At 40.9% G+C, this 14,505-nt stretch overlaps 1 protein-coding gene across 1 annotated transcript in view; it reads right to left on the bottom strand.

Annotated features, from left to right (window-relative positions):
- The window catches only part of TAOK3 (TAO kinase 3), a 199,321-nt gene that overhangs the window by 91,480 nt on the left and 93,336 nt on the right, over positions 1-14,505 (bottom strand). The window contains 3 exon segments of the mRNA XM_049788899.1: positions 1,317-1,410; positions 8,699-8,790; positions 11,339-11,452. Coding sequence (XP_049644856.1) covers positions 1,317-1,410; positions 8,699-8,790; positions 11,339-11,452 — 300 coding nt within the window.

Below are 14,505 nucleotides of genomic sequence, written 5' to 3'. Positions count from 1 at the left end.
TCCTCTCTGGGGGAAGGGTGGGAAAGAAACTGGGAATACTAGGGACAGGAAATGTTCATGGGTGAGGAGCTGCGTACATTGTAAGACTGAAACTCATTCGTGAACAAATTTTTAACCACGGTGTGTAAATAAAAGGAAAAAATACTTCCTCTTTTGGAAATTCTATTTTTTTTTACACTCTTTTATCTCTAAGTCTGGGGCCCAAATGATATATTAAAAAAAAGCCATAATCTTCAGTTGAGGGACATTTCTGAAAAATCAACGTTTTGTTTTAATACCCTTAAATTTACATGAGGCCAAATTTAAAAAAAAATAAAGACACTTAATAAAATAATGACAGCAAAAAATGATTCTTTAACTCTGCTGTAAAAGGGTAAAAGGTGAGATGAAGAATTTCTAAGTTAGGTATGATTTATTTTTTTTGGTTTGGTTTGGTTTTTGGGCCACACCCAGTGATGCTCAGGGGTTGCTCCTGTCTTTGTGCTCAGAAATTGCTCCTGGCTTGGGGGACCATATGGGACGCCCGGGAATCGAACCGTGGTCCGTCCTAGGCTAGCACCAGCAAGGCAGATGCCTTATCACTCTGTGCCACCGCTCTGGCACAGTTAGATATAATTTAAGAGACTAGATTTCTCAGGAAGCAATCGGAGCATGTTTCCTGAAAGATTTCAATGACTACAAATAGGGCTGGAGAGATAGGGTGTTTGCCTTGCATGCGGCCAACCCAGGATGGACCTGAGTTCCAGGCATCCCATATAGTCCCCTGAGCCTGCCAGGAGCAATTTCTGACCACACAGAGCCAGGAGTAACTCCTGAGCTCCACCAAGTGTGGCCCAAATGCAAACAAACAAAAAACAAAACTAAAACTAAATCAGTGGCTACAAACATTAAAAACACAGCATTGGTGCTAGAGCTAAAGTACATAGACTTGTTACTGCTGCTGACCCAGGTTTGATGTTGACATCACGTATGATCCTGGAGCACACCAGAACTGATTCCTGAATGCAGAATCAGGAGTAAAGCCCTGAACACTGCCAGGTGGAGTCCAAAATGAACAAACAAACAAAATCAAAACCCCAAAAATACCCCAAAACAAACCAAAAATACATCACACCAACTGTAGTGAGGGCAGCAATAAACGATAGTATGTTTTTAGACAGTTTATGTTGATCAAATATCAGCATCGCTTTAGAAATGCAATGAACAACTCCCATGCTTTCTAAATGAAATAATTCAAAGGTAACTCAAATTACCCAAAACACAGGTTGATTTTTATTTGAGTTTTTTTTTTTCCTTTGATGAGAATCCCACCTTACCATTCGTTGGACTGCAATACTGGGGAGTCATTTTGGGCAATGTGATATAAGGCACTCATGGCATTCATGTTGAAAAGAGGGGGCTTGCGTTCCGCTGCAAGAGAAGGAGAGAAAGAGGGTCTTCAAAGATGTAAGGCAGAGAGCAAAATTAGGAGTAATGAACAAAGCTTTGCTTCTAAATCAATAGCTGGTTAAAGGCATCATGCCACATACTCTCTTTATTTATTTATTTATTGGTTTTGGGGCCACACTTGGTGACACTCAGGGATTACTCCTGGCTCTGCATTCAGAAATCGCTTTTGGCTTGGGAAAGGGGGGCCATATGGGATGTCGGGGATGGAATCGAGGTCCATCCTGGGTCAGCAGCATGCGAGGCAAACGCCCTACGGCTGTGCTATTGCTCAGGTCCCATAATCCTCTTATTTTAATCTCTGAGGTCTACCCGAGATAGACATGCAGAGAAAACTACTGGTCTTCTGTATGCACATTGGCCAAGCTCCTAATAGAATGGAGGGACAGCTTACTGGGCTAGGGTACAGCTTTGGCTGCAGGAAGTTAAGTCTGAGTTCAATCCCTGGCAATTGCCCATGGTCTCAGTCCACCCACTACCAGGAGTAGCTCATGAGTCACAAGCCAGGAGTAGCCATCAAACACTGCTAGGTGTAGGCCTACTGCCCTCACACCCCCCAAAAGAGTAAAATATATTTTTCAGTTCAGAATGGGTACAGTGGGTATGGTGTTTGCATTGCAACACTGCTATGTGGGTTTAATCCCTGGCACCTTGTACGGTCCCCCGAGCCCCGCCAGGAGTGATTCCTCAGTGTAGAGACAGGAATAATTCCTTATTTATTCATTCATTTATTTTTTAAAGGAGTACTTCTTTTTTTTTTTCTTTTTTTTTTTTTTTTTTTTTTTTTTTTTGGTTTTTGGCTTTTGGGCCACACCCGGCCGTGCTCAGGGGTTACTCCTGGCTGTCTGCTCAGAAATAGCTCCTGGCAGGCACAGGGGACCATATGGGACACCGGGATTTGAACCAACCACCTTAGGTCCTGGATCGGCTGCTTGCAAGGCAAATGCCGCTGTGCTATTTTTCCGGGCCCTAAGGAGTACTTCTTAAGTAAGTCTTAAGTCTTAATTTGATTTTTGTGACCCCAAGTCAAACAAAGTATTTTTTAAATTTTTTCAATTTTTTTCATTTATTTTCAAAAGGCTGATTGATATTTGGCTAACATCCTATGACATGTATGAACATTTTCATGCTATTTTCATTAAAATTAAAAGAGTCAACATTTGAGTGGGGATATAAATTCACAAGTAGAGAACAAGTCCTACATATTTGGTGTTTTGAATCCTTGACACCACAGAAAAATAAAAGAAACAAGCAAAAATTTCCCCAGTGTTCATATCAATAAATTCAGAAAGCATAGTTTCATAGAATTAAATTTAAAAAAATCATTACAAAATGCAACATCATAAAAACCACTAACAGTAGAAGAGATTAAATAATTCTATTTCATAAACATTATTTGAAGACTCATCCAATCCAAAGACTCACTGAATACAAGAAATAAGAGAGAGGAGGGGGAAGAAGAATAAACAGGATAGGTAGGGCCAGAGAGATAGCACAGCAGTAGGGCATTTGCCTTACATGCGGCCGACCCAGGAGGGACCGGGTTTGATTCCCAGCATCCCATATGATCCCTGGAACCTGCCAGGAGTGATTTCTGACTGTAGAGCCAGGAGTGCCCCTGAGCACTGCCAAGTGTGGCCCCAAAAAACAACCAATCAATCAATAAAGTTTTTTAAAACAATAAACAAGATAGATGCATCCCATTCTAAAGAGAAATGCCATCAGTTATTCCCAGCTGGCTTGGAGGATCATCTGGGATGCCAGGCAAAGGCCTCCTCACTACGCTATATTGCTCCAGCCCCAAATTCCTACAGCTTTTTTTTTTTTTTTTTTTTTTGATTTTTGTGTCACACCTGGCAGCGCTCAGGGTTGACTCCTGGCTCTATGCTCAGAAATCACTCCTGGCAGGCTCAAGGATGCCAGGATTCGAACCACTGACCTTCTGCATGCAAGGCAAACACCTTCCCTCCATGCTATCTCTCCAGCCCCGATTCCTATAGCTTTTAAATTTATTTGGCATGTGTTCATCTATTTACCATATTTATATGAAACATACAGATCTTTTCTCTTAAAAGTCATAAACTTTCTGAGTAAGATCTTATAATCCTGATATATTTAATTTATTATTTTGAAGCAAAGATAAGTTTTTTTATATGTTACATGTACCATTTGTTGACCAAAGGGGAAACAAAATAAAACAAAATAAGATTCTATTTTTGAATTGAGTTCACGCTATTATTTATGCTATTTATTACAGTGTCATTTTTTTCCCCACTCTCAACTATGCTCAGGAATTTATTCCTGGTGGGCTTGGTGGACTGTATGGAGTGCCAGGAATCAAATCTGGGCCTATGCTATCACTCTAACCTCAAAATTTCCTGCATTCTACCAGGCCTGTCCTAATGGATTTTTTTTTTTTTTTTTTACATATAGAATCCCACTTTGTGATTCACAATCTGATTTCTGGTTTCATCTGAAATGTTGAAATAATTTTTTGTTGGGCTTTTTGTTTGTTTGTTTTGGTATTTTGTGGGGAGGTTTGGGTGACACCCAGCGGCATATTCAGGGTTTACTCCTGGCTCTATGCTTAGAAATTGCTCCTGGCAGGCTCAGGGGACCATATGGGATGCCGGGATTCGAACTACCGACCTTGTGCATGCAAGGCAAATGCTCTACCTTCATGCTATCTCTCCAGCCCCAAGTATCATTTCTGGTGGTGGCTGGGGACCATATTGTGCCAGGAATTGAACCCAGCCTTCCTGTAGACAAAACATCCTCTCCAATCAGTTGAGGTAACTAGGCCTCTCTGCTTTGTTTTATTTTGGGGCCAAATCTGGTGGTGTTCAGAAGGTACCCCTGGCTCTGCACTCAATAATTACTCCTGGTGGTGTTCAGGGGACCCTATTAGGTGCCAGAGATCAACCCACGATTGGCCACACACAAGCCACGTACCCTATCCACCCTCTCCTGACTATTGCTTTTTAAGTCAATAAATCGTTTTGTAAAAGGGTCAACTGATCATTTTATTATACATTTTCCCGGTAATTCTTATAAAAGGCTAACATGAGGGCTGGGGGAACATGTGTTGCATTTGTTAGCCCATGTACAGAACCCAAGTCAGTATCCAGTCTAGGCTTCATTTCTGAGCACCACTGTAAAAAAGTAATAGGCTAACTCAACATAGGAAGTAACTAAATGATCTCTTAAATGTTTACTATTTTGTCAATGTCAAAGACTGAAACTTGAGTCATTCCTAGGCCTGCATAATACAAAATTTTCTATCTTATAATTAAAAAAGCTAATGTGATAATGATCTCGAATTGCATGAAAGTGTCCTATGTTTAAGGTTATGTATTTAAGATTGGAAAGTGTAGACTCCATATTAAATTATAGAAAGACTTGGTAAGCAACAACACTGGCTCAAAGAAAGGGTAAACACTAAGTAGCTACCATATTTTTCATACCATAAGATGCGCCTCCCCCCCACCCCCAAAGTGCATCTTATGGCGTGAATACTGCTTGGAGTTGAAGCCAGGGAGGAGAGCATCAAAAAACTATGTGCATCTTATAGAGCAAAAATAAGGTATATAGTTCAAGCTACATTGATTATCATCTCTGAGTGCAGTGGAGATAGCTCAGCCTATTTATGTCAGGTTCAGAGTTCAATTCCCAAACAAGCAAAAAAGAAGAATGGACAAAAATTTAATTAGCATAATTGAGTAGTTGCCAATATGGTGTCAGTGTTATATGTAAAATTTGGATTTGTTGGGGCCTAAAAGCACAGCGGTAAGGCATTTATTTGCCTTGCATGCGGCCAACCCGGGAGGGACCCGGTTCAATTCCCGGCATCCCATATGGTCCCCCGAGCTTGCCAGGAGCGATTTCTGAGCAAAGAGCCAAGATTATTCCCTGAATATCTCCAGGTGTGGCCCCCAAACCAATGAATGAATGAATAAATAAACCTTTAAAAAAATTGGGTTTGTTGGTTCTATCTAGAGCAATAACATGGCAGGTAGGACACATGCCTTCTATGCGGTCAACCAGGTTTGATTCCCAGCATCCTGTAGGATCCCCCCAAGCACCATTGGGAGTGATTCCTGGCTACAGAGCCAGGAGTAACGCTGAGCATTACCGGGGATGGTCCAAAAACAAAACCAAAAAAAATTTTTTGGGTTTACTTTGGAATACACATGACAGCTGAAAAGTTGCTCTGTACCAGGTTAAAGTTAATAGTTGATGTTATCTTACTGGTTTGACCATCCCTATGATGAGTGTCTCTTGATTTCCACTCAGATGCAAAAAAATGAGGCCCAGGACAGGAAAGAAAGTAGTCCAAGGTCAGAACCAACATGTTACACAATTCCTGAAGGTATTATTCACATCCTGGAGTATGTGTGTACCTGCAGGCACATGTTTAGTTATTCATGGTAAAGAATGAGGCTCAAACCTAAGAGACTGGAGTCTAAAACTCACTCCCCCTCTATCTGTGTTTGTCTATGCTATGGGAAATAGTTTTCCTTTTTGTTTCTTTGTTTGTTTTTGGTTTTGGATCACACCTAGTGGTGCTCAGGGGTTCCTCCTGGCTCTGCGCTCAGAAAACGCTCCTGGCAGGCTCAAGGGACCCTATAGGATGCTGGGGATCGAACCCGGGTCTGTCCCAGGTCAGCTGCATGCAAGGCAAACTCCCTACTGCTGCGCTATCGCTCCAGCCCCAAGAAATATCATGATTCTTTTGAGACTGAGTCAAAATGTGGAGCCAGTTTCTTTTTAACTATGATAAGGTCTTTGGAAATACTCTGTCCTTTCTTCTGTGAATAAGAGTTTAGGATAGTTTCACCTTTTTTGGCTGAGACTTTCACCCATTTTCCAGCATACATGATTAAGACTTATCTAGGGAGGACGGGGGAGATGCCCCCCAAAAGGCAGGTGCACACACTTTGCATAGAAGAGGCCCCGCAAAGGCTAGGTGTGTCCCACAAGCAGGGAAAAATTTTTCTCTAAGGTATATCATTAAAAGTGAAATACTGGGTTATTAAAATCACTCCTCACCAACTTTACCAGTCGTTCCTCATTTGCACTCCAAAGCAGCGATAGGAATGTCTACTTCTCCTAATTATGTACAAGCTCCCATTTTCCTGGCAGCGCCCCAAAACATAGCACTTTTGCTTGTGATAAAGGTGAAAATGGTTTAGCTTTTATTTCCTTCATTCCTAATGAGGCAAATCTCTTTTGATGTTTGGTATCCACTGAGGTTCCCTTGTCAGTGAGTTTCTTGATTATATTCTTTGTTTTTTTGTTTTTGGGTCACACCCGGACGCACTCAGGGGTTATGCCTGGCTATGCACTCAGAAATTGCTCCTGGCAGGCTCGGGGGACCATATGGGATGCCGTGATTTGAATCACTGTCTGTTCTGGTCGGCTGCATGCAAGGCCAATGCTCTACCACTGTGCTAACTCTCCAGCATCCTTGATCATATTTTTTACCTAATTTTTTACCATCTTGGTGTTGTTCAGGGGTTACTCCTGGCTGTCTGCTCAGAAATAGCTCCTGGCAGGCACAGGGGACCATATGGGACACCGGGATTCGAACCAACCACCTTAGGTCCTGGATCGGCTGCTTGCAAGGCAAACACCACTGTGCTATCTCTCCGGGCCCTGATAAAGAAATTTGTAAGAGTTCTCTATACACACTAAATTTATGCGTGTTGTTGGTTAGATAGAATTCAACTGCTTGGGGCCGGCAAGGCGGCGCTAGAGGTAAGGTGTCTGCCTTGCAAGCGCTAGCCAAGGAAAGGACCATGGTTCCCCCCAAGCCAGGGGCAATTTCTGAGCTCGTAGCCAGGAGTAACCCCTGAGCATCAAACGGGTGTGGCCCGAAAAACCAAAAAAAAAAAAAAAAAAAAGAATTCAACTGCTTTTGAATAGTCTAGGGCCTATCTCTTTGTTTCTCTTTAGATTTCAAAATAGCAAAATTTTTGTATGTGTCACTCTTTTTTTTAATTATTATTTTTAGTTTGGGGGCCACACCCATCGGTACTCAGGGGTTACTATTGGCTCTGTGCTCAAAAGCTACTCCTATCAGGCTCAGGGGACCAATATGGGATGCCACAAACTGAACCCAGGATGGCTGCGTGCAAGGCAAATGGCCCCGTCACTCTTCTAAAAAATTCTACTAGGGGAGCTGGAGAGATAGCACAGCAATAGGGCATTTGCCTTGCACGTAGCCGACCCAGGACAGACAGTGGTTCAAATTCCGGCATCTCAAAGGGTTCCCCCAGCCTGCCAGGAGCGATTTCTGAGCGCAGAGCCAGGAGCAACCCCTGAGCACCGCCAGGTGTTACCCAAAACCCAAACCCTCACCCCAAGAAAACCCAAAAAAGATATATTTCTTAAGTAATAATAACAATGATGATGATAAAATAATCACACTTATATAGTGTGCATTCTATAGAGGTTATGTTATATGAAATTTTAATATACTTATTCATTAATCTACAAAAAATCCTAAAAATCAGGTTCTATTGTTATCTCTATTTTTCCAATAAGGAGATTGAGGTATAAGGGACTTTTCCTAAATGATTTACTTTTTCATTTTCTTTAAAATAATACTTATTTATTTTTTGGTTTTTGGGCCACACCAGCAGTACTCAAGTCTTACTCCTGGCTCTGTGCTCAGAAATCACTCCTGCCAGGCTCAGGGGATCAGAACAGATGTCGGCGATTGAACCCGGTCCGTCCTGGGTCAGTCACATGCAAGACAAATGCCCTACAACTGTGCTATAGCTCCGGCCCCGTACTTTTTCATATCGGTTAACCCAACAATAAATCAGGAATTTATTTCTAATTTCTGTAAATCAGAAAAGAGAATGGTAAATTAGGTAAAGAGAATGGATTATTTTCCCAACATGAGAACGTACTGCTGTGTATTTATATATTTGTTATCCAGCAGATTTGTTCAGAATCTTGCATATGTCCACAACAACAAAAATTGTAGCAGAAGGGCTGAAGAGATAGAGCAGCAGGTAAGGCATTTGCCTTAAGCAAAACAAAATAAAACAAAACCAAAACCAAAATAAAGCAGAGAGTAGCAGTCTTTTGATGCTAAGTGAAGGCCTTAAAAAATAACCAGTTATGCTTGTTATTTGAATAAGCACACAAATAACAGTGATTTATTAAATAAAATAACAACTGGATGAATGAATGAAGAATCCAAATAAGGACAGATTCTCAAAAGGACAATAAAATGACTTACCCAGTTCGATGCAGGTGATCCCAAGCGACCAAATGTCAACTTTGCCATCGTACTGTCCTTCGTCCATAGCTAAGATCACTTCCGGAGCCATCCTGCCAAAGATAAACGTCCAAACTTAGTTTACAAAAAGACAAAATTTACTTACAGTGATTAATGAAATAATCACTTTTTTTTTTTTTTTTTGGCCGCCAGTTGACACTCAGGAGTTACTTCTGGCTATGTGCTCAGAAATCGCTCCTGGCTTGGGGGACCATATGGGATGGCAGGGGATCAAACTGAGGCCTGTCCTAAGTTAGCACATGCAAGGCAGATGCCCTACCACTTGTGCCACTGCTCCAGCCCCAGGAATAATCACTTTTGAACAAAATTTGAAATTTCATCTAAGAGATACAATATTTCCTTACATAACTTTGAAAATTTTATTAAAAATATCAAGAATACGGGCCCGGAGAGATAGCACAGCAGCGTTTGCCTTGCAAGCAGCCAATCCAGGACCAAAGGTGGTTGGTTCAAATCCTGGTGTCCCATATGGTCCCCCGTGCCTGACAGGAGCTATTTCTGAGCAAACAGCCAGGAGTAACCCCTGAACAACGCCAGGTGTGGCCCAAAAACAAAAAAGCAACAACAAAAAAATCAAGAATATAGTTCATAATTTACATAAAACTATACATAGTGACACATCCTGGTTTAACAGTTTACTATTTATTAATTTGAGCATAGGTAAGCTTCTTAAATTCTATCAGAAATTTTTCTTTTTTTAAATAAGAATGTCCTTGTTTTTTGGTTTTGGGGCCATAGTCAGCAGCGCTCAGAGATTCCTCCTGGCTCTGTGCTCAGAAATCGCTCTTAACAGGCATGGGGACCATATGGGATGCCAGGGATCGAACCAGGTCATTTGTGTGCAAGGCAAACACCCTACTACTGAGAATCTCCTGGCCCCAGAATGTTCTTTAGATGTAAAACAAACACAATTCTAGTAAGTAGTTGCTCAGAGGAATTTGTAGAGAACTAATATATATATATATAATATATATAATATATATATAATTATATATATAATATATATAATATATAATAATAATATATATAATAATATATATATACATATATGAAACATAAGCAAGTAATGTATTTAAACAAGAAGTTGCTTAGGGGTTATTCCTAGCTCTGAGTTCATGAATCACTCCTGGTGGGTGTGGGAGACCATAAGGGATGCCGGGGATCAAACCTGGGTCCATCCTGGGTTGGCCGTGTGCCAGGCAAATGTCCTACCACTGTGCTATCACTCCGGCCCTAATTTTGTTTTCTTTTAACCTGTAAGTAGTTTTGGTTTGTTGATTTGTTTGTTTTGAGGGGCCATGCCCAGTGATGCTAAGGGATTACTCCTGGCTCTACACTCAGAAATTATTCCTGGCAATGCTCAGGGAACAATTTGGGATGCTAAAAAGTGAATTGAGTATGCTGCATGCAAGTTAAGAGACCTACCCACTGTACTATCTCTTTGTCCCCAAGTCTGTAAGTAGTTTGGATGGGAAAAACTCAAACACTAGCATTTGTTTTCATAGATAATAATTGTCTAGGGAAATGCTGTTCTCTTAGGCATAATACTGATAGCATCTAAAAAAAAAAAAAAGTGAACCAGAGAGATAGCACAAAGTGTAGGATTACTCCCCTTGCCTGCAGCCATCCCAGGTTTGATCTATGGCACCCCAGGATTTCCCAAGCTCACCAGCAGTGATCCCTGAGCACAGAACCAAGAGTCAGCACTGTTGGGTCTCACCAAGACAAAACAAAAATATGGACTGGAATGTGGTAAAAAAAACAAAAAACAAAAAAACTTTTAGTCTGAATGATAAGCAGGTAGACCATGCATTCTCATTTGATGTATCAGACCAAAAAATAAATTTTAAAAAAATCATTCCAAAAATTATGCTGCATTAAATATGCCCAATTAACTATTTATATTGCCAATCTGCAATAACATAAGAGTGCTTCTTTTAAAGGCAATATTCAGGGGCCTGAGAGATAGCACAGCAGTTGAGTGTTTGCCTTGCATGTGGCCGACCCAGGAGGGACCCAGTTCAATTCCTGGCATCCCACATGGTCCCCCAGTCTGGCAGGGGCGATTTCTGAGTGCAAAGCCAGGAGGAAGCCCTGAGCACCACTGGGTGTGACCCCCAAACCAATCAATCGATCAATAAAGTTTAAAAAATAAATAAACAAAGGCAATATTTAGACTCATGGCATAGAAATCATTAAAGGTGCTACTGTCTAAAGACTGTTTAGGCGAAAGTTCAAAGAAACTTCTTCCAATGAAACTTAAAACCTGAGCTTGGTCAGTGAGGTGAGAATCCCGCTCAGTTTACACATGGTGACATCAAACCTTATTTAAACAATTTAGAGTCCCTGGAAATGTTTAACTGTTTCTGTTCATTGTCGAGTTTTCTATTCTGAGCACAAGTCCACCTTGAGATAGGTGATGGGACATACCCAGAATGCAAAGCACTCTGAGCTCATTGTGTTTTCCTAAGTTGATTTTAAAACTTGGGCTACAGATTCACAAAGCTGTCACCATAATAAAAATAATAAGCATTAAAAAAAAAAAACAGGACATGGGCCACAGTTTTTGATTTTACATACCAGTATGGAGTACCCACGAATGAGTTGGCAGGAGAAGCCATGGAGGCTGATCCAAAATCGGCTAGTTTCACCTGACCTGGCTCTGTGAGGAGAATGTTTCCTGCTTTAATATCCCTACAGGAATAAAAGAAGGGGATTAGAAAAAGACTTTTCAATTTTGATTATGAACTAGGTCAGAGCATGCAATTAATAAGACAAATTAAAAAAACAAACAAACCCTGCTCAGATAGCCAAAAGGGGGGTTAGTAATAATGACTGCCTATGTAAGGGAAACTCAGATTCCTGGGTAGACTTACAGGGAGGCCATGGTATTGACTAAAAGGCAGAGTTTCCTTCAGTGGTAGGTGATAGAATGAGAGTAAAGGCAGATATGGGAGGGAAGAAAATCTATTTACCATATTTTTTGTACCATAAGACGCACCTTTCCCACCCCTAAAATAGTGTGTCTTATGGAGCGAATGCTGCTTGGAGCTAAAGCCTAAGTGCAGGGGAGGAGAGCATCTAAAAACTAGGTGCATCTATGGCCAGGTGTGTCTAAGAGAGCGAAAAATACAGTAGTTGCTACACTTACCAAAAAACAAAACCAAAAACAAAAGGCAACTTCTTAGCTGCATCATAGGTTTTCTTTTCCAAATCACACATGTTTTTTGTATAAAACCTCCAGTGAATCTCTTTTGACTACCTACCAATAAACCTCGTCTATACACCTACCTTTTCTTTCTTGCCTGTGACCCTTTCTCTCTGCTTTTAATTGTAACTGCAACTCTAAGGCATTCTGAGGGTACATGTTAGAGAGAAGGTGTTATTTTAAAGATAGCACTGTACAGTAAAAAGAAGAGCCTGAAAGATCAAAACAAACAAGGATTAGGGATCAGGAAAATTGCATTTTTTATTGTATAGCTACAAAGAATCCACAAGCGGATTCTACTAGTTATTCGCTATTTTATGCAGCAAAATCTTTCTTAAATTCCCTTTTTGGTATGGCATCTCAAATGAGAATGGGTGGATGTACTACTGATTCTCTTAAAAATAAAAAAAAGGCAAGAGATGTGATGAGTTCTAGGAATTAATAATCTAAAACTGATGGGCAGTGGACAGAAAAATGAGGAAAATTGATGTCAGGTTGAAAATAAGATTCAAATGTTTTCCAAGTCTCTCAAAATCTGTCTGCAAAATTATGTTCCCCAAAACCTTCCTTTGAAATTAAGTTTCCTTCCTTGTAATTAAACACTGGCAGAGAGAACTAAAATTTAAAAAAGCAGTATTTATTCCTCTTAAAATTATATCTACAGTTACAACATTGACCAGCTTTGGAAATAAAAACACCATAAAAATCTAAGAGATGGGGGCTGGAGAGATAGCATGGAGGTAAGGCATTTGCCTTTCATGCAGAAGGTCATCAGTTCAAATCCCGGTGTCCCATATGGTCCCCCATGCCTGCCAGGAGCAATTTCTGAGCATGGAGCCAGGAGTAACCCCTGAGCACTGCCGAGTGTGACCAAAAAACACACACACACACACAAAAAAAAAATCTAAGAGATGGCAAGATTTTTAAAGAGTACTATAAAACATAGTGGTTTCAGGGCCGGAGAGGTGGCATTAGAGGTAAGGTGTTTGCCTTGCAAGCGCTAGTCAAGGAAGGACGGCCGTTCGATCCCCCAGCGTCCCATTCGGTCCCCCCCAAGCCAGGGGCAATTTCTGAGTGCTTAGCCAGGAGTAACCCCTGAGCATCAAACGAGTGTGGCCCAAACAAAACAAAACAAAAACAAAAACAAAACAAAACAAAAAAACATAGTGGTTTCAATTTCTCTTACATAGTAAAAATACAAAGTACAGCATAGAGAGACTGGAGTGATAGCCAGTGGGGAGGGCTTATGCCTTGCACATAGCCACAATCGAACATGGGTTTGATCTCTGGCATCCCAAATGGTCCCCCGAGCCTGCCAGGAGCAATTTCTGAGTACAGAGTCAGGAGTAACCCCTGAGTGCTGCCGGGTTTGGCCCAAAAACCCAAATAAAAACCAAAATACCAAAAACTGTTGCCAAATCCATAGCTACTAGGGATAAAATGACTTAATAAATATCTAATCAATATATATCAAGACAGGATTTGGTTCGCTTGTCATCTTCATACATGAGTAAAACTTAGGAGGGAAATTTTGGTTTATGAATTGTGAGGAAGTTCTTTATGTTTCTCAGAACTAGCAATGGGGACGGGCTATTTTAGAGTGATAAAAACAGAAGTAAAAGAGGGATCTATGAACTAATAGTTTCACTTGTTCCAACTAACGCGAGGATTTTCTTTAGCTTGTTTTTTGTTCTGGTTTTTGGGCCACACCCGGTGGTACTCAAGGGTTACTCCTGGCTCTGCGCTCAGAAATCACTCCTGGCTTGGGGGACAATATAGGATGCTGGGGATCAAACCTGAGTTTGGCCACAGGTAAGGCAAATGCCCTACTGGCTGTGCTATCACTCTGGCCTCAGATTCTTTATATCTTCCTCAGACTCCATAACTCCCATCCCCATTCACTCAAGTAACCAACTTAGAAGATCTTTACCAAGAGAAAAAAAAAATCACTTTTTTTCTTTTAGGTAAACTGAGTGGAATAAAGTAGGTTGGAGGGAGAAAAATAGAGTTGAGGTAAAGAAAGTAAGACCCTTCTAATATCCCTCTAAATGACAGAAATACAAGCAATTATTCTGAGGGAAGATGGGGACGCAACCAGCAATGTTCAGAGATTACTCTCAGTAATCTATTCAGGGACTCCTCTAGGAAGTAATCAAAAGATACTGGGAATCAAACTCAAGCCTCTGGCATGCAGAAAATCATGTATCTAACCCTATGAACTATCTCCTCAGCGCCAACAATGTAAAAATATTTGAAACTGATAAAAAAAAATAAAACAGCAAGACTAACTTGTTATTTGCAAAGATAAAGGAAAATAAAAAATATGCACAGGCCAATTTTCTTTTTTCTTCTTGACATAATATCAAAGGTGGCTGGATCTTGAAAATCTCCAACAGGGCCAGAGAGATAGCACAGCAGTAGGGCGTTTGCCTTGCATGCAGCCAACCAGGGACAAACCAGGTTCAATCCCCAGCATCCCATATGAGCCTGCCAGGAGTGATTTCTGAGTACAGAGCCAGATGTAACCTTGAGTGCCGCT

This window comes from Suncus etruscus, chromosome 15, assembly GCF_024139225.1.
Source record: "Suncus etruscus isolate mSunEtr1 chromosome 15, mSunEtr1.pri.cur, whole genome shotgun sequence".
Classification (NCBI taxonomy): domain Eukaryota; kingdom Metazoa; phylum Chordata; class Mammalia; order Eulipotyphla; family Soricidae; genus Suncus; species Suncus etruscus.
Note: the sequence above shows the minus strand (reverse complement) of the source record. Positions and strands in the feature narration are given on the sequence as shown.